The sequence below is a fragment of the Carassius carassius genome, chromosome 26 (genome assembly GCF_963082965.1).
Source record: "Carassius carassius chromosome 26, fCarCar2.1, whole genome shotgun sequence".
Taxonomy (NCBI): domain Eukaryota; kingdom Metazoa; phylum Chordata; class Actinopteri; order Cypriniformes; family Cyprinidae; genus Carassius; species Carassius carassius.
The window spans coordinates 3,024,926-3,037,557 of NC_081780.1; the positions used below are offsets into that span (position 1 = coordinate 3,024,926).

Here is a 12,632-nt window from a genome sequence, read left to right on the forward strand (position 1 = left end):
TCTGAGTAATTTGCATGTACTCTGGAAACTACTCCAGATTCACAAATGCTTCGTAAACTTCAGATTTGGCAGTTAAATATGTGTGCGTTAATGAATTTCAACCATTCGTAAATAGGGCGCTCGTGAACGGTCATTGACAATTAGCATAATCCCCGCCAATGAATTACAGCTACGCAAATTGCTTGTCCAGGAACGCATTGGAATATTTTACTCTTTCAGGTTTGACTCCAGTATATTGCATTTATGCAAGAAAGACTAATAGGCCAATTGCATAACAATAAATATTCAATAACGTGTCAACCAAAGAGCTTTTAGCCAGCTAAAAGATTTTAGGCTCTCTCCTTAAAACGATCAGCTGGTGGTTGTTATGATTTGGAATATCCTCAGTGGCAACACTTTACTAGTATCTAATTTTTTAATTTTACTAAATATAAAAAAGGAGTAACCAGTAATATTGACTTCTCTGTTGTTTTATGCATTCACATTGTTGTATGGTTGGTCGTTATTTGTCCCGCCCCTTCTCCACTGATTGGACGGATGGGTAAATAGTGACAGTGACGAGCGCTGCATTTTACAGTTATCAACTCAGCTACAAAAAAAAAAGGGCAAGGGCAAATTAACTTGTAATTATCATGGCAGCACATCAAAATTCAGTGTCATCAGTTTGCCAAAAAGAACACAGTACTTTTTATGCCCCATTTAAATGTGGCAGCGAGCAGGTTACCTTTCTTTAGTACCAACTAAAATTTTCATTTTCAAATTTTCAAGAATACGAAAGTCAGAATGGATTTACACAAAAATTTGTTCTGCTCGTGTTTCATGAATGAGGCCCATTGCCTTCTCATTACTTGATTGACATCACTTGTGACACAGAGGGATCATTCCCTTTCAAACACATTTTCAAGAAATAACCTGAACAACACGGATCCATGACTATAAGACTTTACATAATCAGACAACTCACAAAAAGCTTAGCAACATCAGAGTGTGATTTCATCGAATGAAGTCACATCCTGAAGAGTCATTAGATTGCGACTCGCTCAGTCTGGCCAGAGCAGAGAGCCATGCAGTCAAATACTGACAGATCCCTGGATAAAGTGTCCCTTTGTAACAGGTTGCCCATAGCTTGTTTTGCATAAGGTCAACTTGGGTTACATAATGGACCTTAAAATAGCTCCAAGTGCTAGACGTGGGGCTGGCCTTGTGGTTTGGTTTTCTGGGGGTAATGATGGTAGTGATGATTGTGAGAGATTCTTGTCTGTCTCTGGTGACAGGACAGGATCTGACACCCATACATCTCCGGGTTCTCAGGTATCCTCCATCAGGTCTCAGCTATCTGACGGCCTGATGATCTCAGCGCTACATGGGAAGTGGGATGGTGTGCTAGGTGTGCTCCGGCTCTATCAGATAGCCATGTGTAACAGTGATGTTAGCTTACCTTGCACCAGTGGAAGCGAGCTGTCAGCTTCGGATGCTGCTGGAGAAGAGGTAGGAAGCACCCCGGGAGTTAGGAAAGGAGGATACAAGCTGAGAAGTAGAAATGGAAGGATGATTAGGGCCCGGAAGACAGTAGAGGAGAACACAGTATGTGGGAAAGGTCGGAAGCGGAAGGTGACCTGGTACCACAGGCTTCTCGGCTACAGGTTAGTGACATTCTAGCTTGACCAGGTGTTTCGGCATATCGCTTCAGCAGCAGAACTCCACTTTTTTACTTCTTTTCTTACTGAGATCGAGAGTGGGTGGCGCAGAGAGATGATATCATAGCTGTGTATGTGGGTTGACACCTGACTTAAAGCGTGGATGCAGTTTGCATCCTACACACAACTACAAAACCTAATTGGCCGAGACAATGGGAGCAGGAACAGAGATTATGATGCTGACAACAAGATTTAAGACTTAAATACACCAACGGTGGCGTGTGTTGGACTGTTGCCATGCCTACGCAGGAGGGATGATATTACCAAAGGGTGTTGTGGGAAGGAGCGGCCGCTAGATTGAGCACACATCCCCTGCGTTCACACATGTAAGCCCTCTGTCCATCCCTTCGTGCCGGATAAACAGGAACCCGCATGGCAAATTAATACCGGCCGTTATAAATGTCACACACATGCACATCATCCTTCTGCAGTCTCTCGGTGAAGCCAGACCTCTGTCAAAGCTGGTTTTAGTAGAACTAATTCAATTATGGCAGTCTCACTGATTGCTCTTCCTGTCTGTTTCCACCGGCGTATGGCATATTCTTTATCTCAAATTGTGTTCCATTCTGCCTGTGCGGTGTGCACTCAGTTGATTACTTTATAGTGAAATGTTCTGCTGTCTGCGACATGACACTGTGTTTACCCAGAACCAATTGTGCAACCTGATGTATGGCATCTTTAAACAGTGGACATCGTTGATTGATTTGCTTAATGCCATGGAATAATATTAAACAGAAATGTGTTACTCATTTACCTGACTGCAATGGGAAAGAGGACATGTAGGTCTCAACCTCTCTATATCAGCCTGTGGATTTGATCATTGTAGTGCAATCACATCCACAGAGACATGTGACACTAATGATTCAGCATTCAGGATGTTTTTTAATGAAAGCTTTCTTACTCAGCTCATCATGTTGCATGTTTCCTTTTGTCACTGATAGCCTTTTTCTGATGCCTGTGTCATCAAGTTTCACATTTTGTTGCTCACAAGTCACTCTTTCATTGCTTAAGGGACTCTCGTTTGTTTTAAAGTGTAAACCTTGTCTAAGGAAAAAGACATTGTTGAGATCTGTTCTGAAATCTTTGAGAATACATGTTAGATAATTTTTGTCAGGAGAAAAATCTGAGAGCTCTTGTTTCAGAGAACCTGGTTTAGATTTTTCTTGCCTACTCATGTGTGAAATATTTGTTTACGTATATTTGTTGTCATGTTCCTGGCATTCACCACAGTGGCATGTTTCCAACGCACATGTCACCCACCAGGGGTTCTATTTTTAGCTCGGAGGGTTAAGTTGCGTGATCCCGTGGCCCCGGCTCGCTTTACAAAGCTCGTAACTGGACTCTCGCTTGTGTTCTATCTGAACGGGATAATTTTAGACGAGGATTTGAAACTTTCAGCAGGGTGTCAGGTGTACGGCCCACCATTTCCTTGTGCGTTGTTCTTTTCACCCCCTGTCTCCGTTGCTTTTGTCGTGAGTGTGTGTAAAATTATACACCGAGCGTTGGGTCACTTTCAACCTTTGTTTCAAAAGGGATGGCCATATGGCAGTGTGTGCTTACTATGTTAAATACTGGAGGAACATCAAGTGGCAGCAGTTTTGAAGGAATGCATGCATGCTACATGTTTTTTATATATATTAGTAACCTTAGATTTTTAATGCAAGTGTTAACGTGCATGAGAAATGTTTTGGCCATACATACTATTAACCTCCTTAAAGCAGCCATGAACTGCCTCTGTTTTTAATTTTTACTCTTCTCTGAGGTTCACTTATAATATTACATCAAAAACATCATAATTCAGAAGTAATATGCTATTTTTCTGTCCTGTTTTAACCCCCCAAACACACACTCATCAGAGCGCTGTTTGAAGAGGCATAGCGGATTGTAGACTCGGAAGTAAACACCCACTGATATGATTAGCTAACAGTTGAATCCCGGGCCCCAGCTCAAGGACCTTTCATGATCACACCACCCTCTCTCTCCCACTTTGCTTTCTGTCTCCTCTACACTGGCTTATCATAATAAAGTCAAAAATAAATCTTAAAATTATTATTTTTTAAATGCATTCCGGGGAATAAATATCACCGAATAACAATTCAGCGGAATAACCAGGGGCTTTGCAACAATGTTTACGAGCATAGACAACACACTACATACGTAAATCAGTGGGTGGGGTTAAATAGGCATCTCTGTAGAAGCAGCCATTGATCTTTTCTGCTGAGGCAAGGTTTATCTACACTATTACATCATAAAGCGGCACATTCCACAAGCTGTTGTTTTGGCCGACTGGCTTCAATAGAAGCTGATTTTAGACTTATGACAACGTTTTGGTTCTGAAACTTACAATATGATTTTATAGTACAATGACCTCTTCTTATATGTCAAAAGATGAAAGGAATTTTGGTTTCTCGGTTCATGACCCCTTTTTGCTCTCTTTGTGTTTGTACAGACAGTGTGGGTCTTTTTTCGAGGGCTGAATTTGTGCAAATATAAGTCTGAGTAGATCTGTCTTTGATACTGGCATGGGAAGATGGCTAATTCTATGGAAGAATGATGGACAGAGGAAGTGATCACACGATACTGACTCATGCAAGTCCCTTGCTGGGAACAGTCTTTGCTGATTTCATACCATATGAGGCAGAGGCTCTTCTTGCATGCAGGGAATTATGGGAACTTCCTGACCAAGCAGACTGGTTAACAGATTGGTCTGGATCATTTTGATACTGGCACAAGGTAGACGGCGTCTCCTGTTGTGTGTGTTTGTAGTGTGTCCCTGCTTTAGCTTCAGCCCAGATCTCAAAAACTTCAGTCCAGCAAGGCCTCATTATTTTCTCTTGAATGTGTTTACTTTTGGGCTGAAGCTGTTTGTGGTCATTCTGCTCCACAGGAAAGCCATCTCACGGTCGGGACTCCAGCATTTGGGTCCGGCCCACAGTCCATTCCCTGCCCTGAACAATGGACCGGCCAAGGAGCTACGCAGCACAGTGGACTGGAGCGTAAGTGTTCTTCATCCGTCTGTCCAACTGTATGGTATTATTATTATAGTAGTTTATAATAATAAAACTATATGTTTTTAATAATAGTTATTATTATTAAATAATATTTAATATATGCAGATATTACATGCACATGATGAATATTTTTGGTTTGTTTTCCTGAAAGAGCAAAACTGTGAACATTTAGGCGTGCATTAGCATGGATAATTAACTTCAAAGCTAACAGTGCCCTAGAGTTGTTACATTTGTCAGCCAGCTTTATTGAGTGTCAATAATGTACACGGCCAACAAATGTGAGCTTTGAAGAGAGAGTGCATTAGAGTCCAAAGTAAAAAAGAAATTACATTAATTTATAGGAATAACAAGATTTATATTGGTTACTTTTCTGAAATGAGATATATGTGACCTCCAAAGGAAATTAAACACATAAATGGATTAAAAGCCACAAAAGCTTTCATCTGATCTCCTTATTTGCAGGAGAACGCAGTGAATGGTGACCACCTGTGGCTGGAGACGAATTGCTCCGGCGATCTCTGCTACCTGGGCGAGGACACGTGCGTGGTCAAGATTGCAGTGAGTATAACGTGGTTAAACAGGTTCAAATGGACAAGAGAAGTCAGACGGTTGCTGTATTTGCAGGGCGAGCTGAAGGCAGAGAAGAGAGTGTCATTAGAGCGTTTTAGCAGTGACATTATCTTTCATGAGATAAAGTGAGGCTGGTGTGTGTTGAAAGGAAGAGGCAGTTATTAGTCTGAGAATCTACAGCAGGTAAAAGGATTTTGTTAGGCTTTTGTTAAAGCGTGGCGCCACGCTCTGATGTTTGCAAGAGCCGTGGCAACTCTATTATTGCCACTTCAAGCGGTTGGCAAAATCCTTCCCTTCCTCAGAGGAAGCTTTTTACCGCTGAAGATGAGAGCATATTCTTCTCACAATAAGATGGATCGTAGATGTGTGCATTTGCTCTGTGACAAATTGCTGTGTGTTTTGTGCTGTTGGGTTCTCTTTAAGAAGTCGGCTCCCCGGAGGAAGTGTGCCGCCTGTAAGATCGTGGTCCACACGGCGTGTATCGAGGAGCTGGACAAGGTGAGCGGAGGCAGAAATATCTCTGTAATTCTCATGCACGTCATCAGTATGCCCTCCACAGATGAACGCTGAGGTTTGTCTCTTCAAGCAGACATCAGGAGGATGATGAAATGGGATGAGAGGGTATAATCTAGGCATTGCAGTTATGGTTTTAGGATCAGGAGTTGTTGGTTCCTGCTGTTGCAGTGTTCAGATATATTTGTCAGTGCAATTGCACAAATAGATTTGAAAGGATAACAGTATATAGCTCAATATATATTAGCTTGCTGGAAATGTAATGAATAATTTACTGTGTAGTCATGTCAGATTTTGGATTTATTTCATTTATTTAATTGTATATTAGAAATTATATGAATAGTAATGTTATATAATGTTATATAATATAATTATAGTTGAATATTTCAATACATTATGCTGATTATTTCAATACATTATTTCAAAACTATTATTTATATTTTACTGACTTTGTGGTAATGTCTGCATTTGGCTAATTTATTGAATTTAAATATATTAGAAATTCTTAGAATTATTTAATACTTGAGAGATCACTATTTTTAATATTTTGTCATTTTAAAAAATATAATTGTAATATGGTGTAAATATTTCAGTTTGTAAACATTATATATTACATTATATATTAATTGTTATATACTGTATAATGCATGAATATAAATAACATAATATAATATAATAGTTCCATTTATCAGTGCGATTGCATGAATAGACAACATAAATGAATATCAAACTTACTTTGTATAATAAAATGTATATTTTTTTGCTAGAAATGCAATGGAAAAATTGTTTATATTTTAATAACAATATAGTTATTTCTGCTTTTTAATAATATAAATATTAGAAGACAATTATTTGATGGTTTAGAATTATTTTTTGTTTGTTAATTTTTTAAACAATTAACATATTGTTGTAATAAGTATGTGTCTGTATTTCACATTTAAATTGTTTTTTATCAATTGCATAATGTCATTTAATATAATTTGATATAATATAACACAAGCTACAACAATCAGAGCTTCTCATTGTATTATAATTCTGCTTTTGTTGTCTCCTCACAGATCAACTTCCGCTGCAAACCCACCTTCAGAGAGGGCGGCTCTCGCTGTCTGAGAGATGTGAGTCCACCTCATGGCCACACCACTTTACATCATGCTGAAGTTTACCGTGTACTCACTATACTCATGTGTGCTATGGCAGAATGAACCCTTGTTGGCACGTTAACATGTGACCCGTTGTGTCTGTTTGTGACAGCAGAACATTTTGAGACATCACTGGGTCCATCGCCGGCGGCAAGAGGGGAAGTGTCGTCAGTGCGGAAAAGTATGTCAAGCCTTCAAAGTTTATTGATGAACTCCTATGCAAAAGTCTAGTATGTTTATGCCATCTTTCACATTCATTGCAGAGTTTCCCGCAGAAGTTCTTCCACAGCAAGGAGATTGTGGCCATCAGCTGCTCCTGGTGCAAGCAGGCAGTGAGTGTCACGTCAGCGTTTAACGCACTGCTTTATTTAACGCAGATTTGTTTCATCTCTTTCTCTGTTTATCTCTCTGTCCATCAGTTCCATAACAAGGTCACGTGCTTCATGCTACATCAGATCGAGGAGCCCTGTTCTCTAGGAGCTCACGCCGGGGTCATCGTACCCCCTTCCTGGATCATCAAAGTCAGGAAACCGCAGGTACGTTCACCTCAGACGGTGAGCTTTATCAGCACTTATGAGAAGACCTGAGCCAGAGGTTTATGTAATGTCCTGCAGGAGATGCTAATGCAAGGTGACACTAGACTGTGTTTTGAAGCTAGGCTGTATGATCTTGTCTTCTGCACTCAGTTATGCTAAATACGCTTTGATGCTAAAAGATTTGATATCAGTAACAGTATGTTTCATAAAACTCGTCTACGGAGCTTCTTTCAATGTTTCATACATTGCAAAAATGACTTCTTACTCAGTATTTTTGTCTTGTTTTCCAGTACAAATATCTAAATGTTCTGAAATTAAGAAAACAATTAAGACATAAACAATTAAGAAAACTACGTAAGCAAAATTGCATAAACTTATGCTTAAAACAAACAAAAGAAATTCTGCCAATGGGGTAAAAAAGAAATAAATTGCATTCACATTTATTTGTCTTACGACTTTGGCAGATATTTTTCTTATAAGCAAAAATGTACTTCATTTTTGATAATATTTTCAGAAAGCAAACATATCTTGTGCAGTTTTGCTTCTCATGTAAATGTGCCTTGTTTTAAGAATGATTAGATATTTGGAGGATTGTTTACACCATGGGATGAAAAAAATAAAGCTAACTGCAACATTTTCCTCACAATTCTGAGTTTATATCTCAGAATTTTCACTTTTTTATTGCAGTACTGAGATTCTGGCAAGTCTTGCAAAATATGAATTCAGAATTGCAAGATATAAAATTTAAATTGCAAGGGTGAAAAATTCAGAATTGTGAGATAAAAAGTCGCAATCAACATTTTAATTTGTTTTTCTATTGCAAAAAAACAGAATTGCAAGATACAAAATCTTTTGAATTACTTGATATACATTTTTTAATTGTGAGATATAAACAAAAAAATTACAACCAAAAAAAGTCATTTTAAATTATCTAGCAATTTAGATAAAATACATAAATTGTGAGATGGATAAAGTTGCAATTGTGAGAAAACAAAGTGTCAGACTAAGAATTGCTTAGGAAATCAGGACAAAAATACTGAGTAAAAAATAAATATATACAGTATATATATTTTTGCAATGTAAACTTTTAACATCACAGTTTATCTGTTGCCTTGAAAGCCAGAATTGAATTCAAAAACTGACCCATCATATCAACAGTCATAGCAGATATTTAGATCACTATGATTGGTGGATTTATGCTTCGATGGGGCAGCTTTTTGCTGCTTTCAGTTCAGGAGTTGCTCAAAGGGAAGTTGCTTGCTTGTATTCAAAATGTTTTTGGAATAGTTCAACCAAGGAAAATCTTTTTATTATTTTCTCATCTTCATGTCATTCTGAACCCAGATGACATTTAATTCTTGAATATAAAAGTGATGTTTTGCAGTATGTTTACACTGCTCTTTACTTACAGTGTCAATTAGTAAATGTTTGTATTTTCTTCATTGTATGACTTCAGAAGACTTTAAACATCATATAAATATCATACTATTTTTAAGATGTTTTATCCTTTTTGGTGTTGGACAGCTGTCAGCGTTTGCTTTAGTTGGTAAAAATGATAAGTATTTGCATCAGGTTTCTTCATCAACGGGTTCAGAGCAATATGAGGGTGAACAAGTGATGAAAAGTTTTCCTTTTTTGGGTGACATAGAAAAAAGAAAAAATTCTAGCCCAAACAAAACTTGGTCGTGCTGGAGTTAGTTTTGGGATGTGTTGGCTTTGTCTCTCTCCTGTGTCCCAGAGCTCATTTAAAAACTCCACTCGAAGGAAAAAACGGACGTCGTTCAAAAGAAGAGCCAGCAAAAAGGGGACGGATGTGAGTAGATCTGATTCCTGTCCCTCCTTTGAAATGATGCCACAGTGTTTTCTGAGGGCTTTCTTCCCTTAACTCCTGCTCAGTGATCATCTGTCCTCACAGTTCACTGCAGTGGTGTGTGTGTCTGTATTTGTGTGCAAATGTGCATTTATTGAAGTATAATGGAGTGACTTCTGCAGGAATGGAAATGGCGTCCGTTCATGCTGAAGCCGCTGCCCTCACCGCTGATGAAACCAGTTCTGGTGTTCGTCAACCCCAAGAGCGGCGGAAACCAGGTGATCTTCTGTATAAAGACCCTAATGGAGGAATAATGTACAGTCATTATAGACAATAAACCCTGAAAGAGTCATTATGACAATGAATGTACATTAAACTGCTTAATATGCAACTACTTCGCATAAATGTTTTATTTAAAAAGAAATGGATACATTGCATGAACAGTTTCAGATTAAATCAATATTTCATGTCTATTTATTTTATTGTGTGGGAATAGAGTTAAACAAGCAATCTGTGTGTCTATCAGTCTGTTGGCCTCTCTGCCATTCTTTCTATCCATCCATCCGTCTGTGTTTCTATCTGTGTGCCTATCCATCCATCTATCACTGTTCTATCTGTCTGTCATACTATCATTCTGTATGTTGTTTCATCTATGAGTCGTTTTATTCTTTTTGTCTGATGTTCTATCACTGTCATCTTCTGTCTGTCGTTTTACCTGTCACTCTGTCTGTTGTTCTCTCTCTGTCGTTCTATCTATCTGTATGTTGCTCTGTCTGTCGGTCGTTCTACATATCACTGTGTTGTCTGTCTGTTGATCTGTCATTGACTGTCTGTTGTTCTATCGGTCTCTCGTTGCATCACTCAGTCATTCTATTACTCTGTCATTCTCTCTGTCGTTCAATGACTTTTTCTATCTCTCTGTCGTTCTGTCACTGTAATTTTTTCTATCACTCTGTCTATCATTCTGTCTGTCTGTCTGTTACTCTATGACTGTTATTCTATCTTTCTGTTGTTATATCTATGACTGTCCTTAAGTCTGTCTGTCGTTCAGACAATTCCAATCTGTCTATCACTCTCTGTTGTTCTATCTGTCTGTTGTTGTCTCTGTATCTGTCATTCTATCTATCTGTGTGTTGTTCTATTACTGTCTGTCATTCTATCTGTCCATTGTTCTGTCTATGACTGTCTGTTGTTCTGCTTGTCATTCTATCATGCTGTTGTTCTGTCTGTCGTCAATCATTGTCTCTCATTCTATCACTCTGTTTAGCTGTTTATCCTTCTTGTTCAATTTGTCTATCTGTCTGTCTGTCTGTCCGTCCGTCCGTCCGTCCATCCATCCATCCATCCATCCATCCATCCATCCATCCATCCATCCATCCATCCATCTATCTATCTATCTATCTATCTATCTATCTATCTATCTATCTATCTATCTATCTATCTATCTATCTGTCTGTCTGTCTATCTATCTATCTATCTATCTGTCGATCTATCTCTCTGTCTGTCTATCTATCTATCTATCTATCTATCTATCTATCTATCTATCTATCTATCTATCTATCTATCTATCTATCTATCTATCTATCTATCTATCTATCTATCTATCTATCTATCTATCTATCCATCTATCTATCTATCTATCTATCTATCTATCCATCTATATCTATCTATCTATCTATCTGTCGATCTATCTGTCTGTCTGTCTATCTATCTATCTATCTATCTATCTGTCTGTCTGTCTGTCTGTCTGTCTGTCCGTCTTTCTATTTATTGTTCTATCGTTCTATCTCTCTGTCCATCTATTGTCTCTCTTTCTAACGTTTTATTGTTCTATATCCTTCTATCTGTCTTTCTCTCTGAATGTCCCTCTGTCGTTCTGTGTGTGTATCGTTGTGTCTGTCTGATCTTCTGTCTGTGCTTCTCAGGGGACGAAGCTGCTGCAGATGTTCATGTGGATCCTGAACCCTCGGCAGGTGTTTGATTTGTCTCAGGGAGGGCCCAGAGAAGCGTGAGTCTCTCGATTTCAGCGCTCTCTTTCATTACATTTCAGATCATCTCTCTCTTCTCCCTTAATGCGCTTTAACCCACCATTTCTTTGTCCTGACCACATTAATTATGTAGTCGTTGGATCTCAGCAGTGCTGTGTTCTGTGAGGGAGTACAGCATTCTAGAAGCTTCTCTCCCCGCTGCCCACCGCCTCGGTTCGCCTCAGTAATTGAGCCGTGAGGCAGCACAGCACAGGCGATGGGCTCTGATGGGCTCTAGCGCTGACAGAGAGTATTAAGATGGGAGGGCAGACACAGCTGGGCGGCTGGAGGGCTTTTCTTCAGAGCTGTCTGACAGAGCTGTGATTAAACTCACTCTATTAAAACAGAAAACCAACACACACTCATGCAGTGGCCCCCAAAACAGTTCATCTACAATTAAAAATGCCATTGCATTAGAAGGAAAATATAAAAATATGAAATGAAGTGTCGTTTGTTTCAAAGAAAACGATTTCTCTATAATTAAACTATATATATCATACCAAATGGTTCCCAGAGTAAATGTTTTATAACGTGAATGAACATTGAAAATGACGAGAAAATTGGTAACACTTTACAATAAGGTTCCATTTGTTAATTTAATTTATGCATTGACTAACATTAACTTAAAATGAGCACTGCACGTGTTACAGTATTTGTTCATCTTTGTTCAAGTTAGTTAATAGCTGTTCATTGTTGGTTCATGTTAGCTCAGGCACATAACATTAATAGACACAACCTTTGATTTAAATAATGTATTGGTAAATACTGGACTCAACATTAACTAAGATTCATAAATGCTTTAGAAGTATTTTTATTGGTTATTTGTTAACTAATGTAGTTAACTGATGTAAACAATGGAACCTTATTGTAAAGTTTTACCACAAAAATGCTTTAGAAAACACATCTGAAGCATTTATTAATCGTCATTTGAAAGTTTACTAATACATTTTAAGCTGTATTATTAGTAATATTATTTGAAAACTTACATGAACTAACGATGAACAGTTGTAGTTTTTATAAACTAATGTTAACAAAGATTAATAAATGCTGTAATAAATGTATTGCTCATTGTTAGTTATTGATAGTTAATGCATTAACTAGCGTTGCTAATAGTACCCACTTTACATTAAGGTTAAGTTTGTTAGCATTAATTAATGTATTAGATGTTAATGATAAAATATTCTAGGTTAATTATTAAATATATTATTAACGTTATTAAATTTATTAAAATTAATGTTAATAAATGCTGTAAAAGTGTTATTTCATGATGCCTGATGCATTACTAACGTTAACAAATTCAGATTTATTGTAATTGATAAATTACCAATA

General features: G+C 37.9%; 1 protein-coding gene across 6 annotated transcripts in view; it reads left to right on the forward strand.

Annotated features, from left to right (window-relative positions):
* dgki (diacylglycerol kinase, iota) overlaps nt 1–12,632 on the forward strand; it is a 40,179-nt gene that overhangs the window by 15,454 nt on the left and 12,093 nt on the right. For 3 of the 6 annotated variants that reach the window (XM_059510666.1, XM_059510669.1, XM_059510670.1), the window contains exons 2-11: nt 4,585–4,693; nt 5,171–5,266; nt 5,702–5,776; nt 6,850–6,906; nt 7,043–7,111; nt 7,194–7,262; nt 7,350–7,466; nt 9,205–9,279; nt 9,459–9,554; nt 11,202–11,284. In XM_059510666.1, the coding sequence (XP_059366649.1) occupies nt 4,585–4,693; nt 5,171–5,266; nt 5,702–5,776; nt 6,850–6,906; nt 7,043–7,111; nt 7,194–7,262; nt 7,350–7,466; nt 9,205–9,279; nt 9,459–9,554; nt 11,202–11,284 (846 nt within the window). The remainder of the gene's footprint in view (nt 1–4,584; nt 4,694–5,170; nt 5,267–5,701; nt 5,777–6,849; nt 6,907–7,042; nt 7,112–7,193; nt 7,263–7,349; nt 7,467–9,204; nt 9,280–9,458; nt 9,555–11,201; nt 11,285–12,632) is intronic. The other 3 variants (XM_059510667.1, XM_059510671.1, XM_059510668.1) reach the window with 2 other exon arrangements.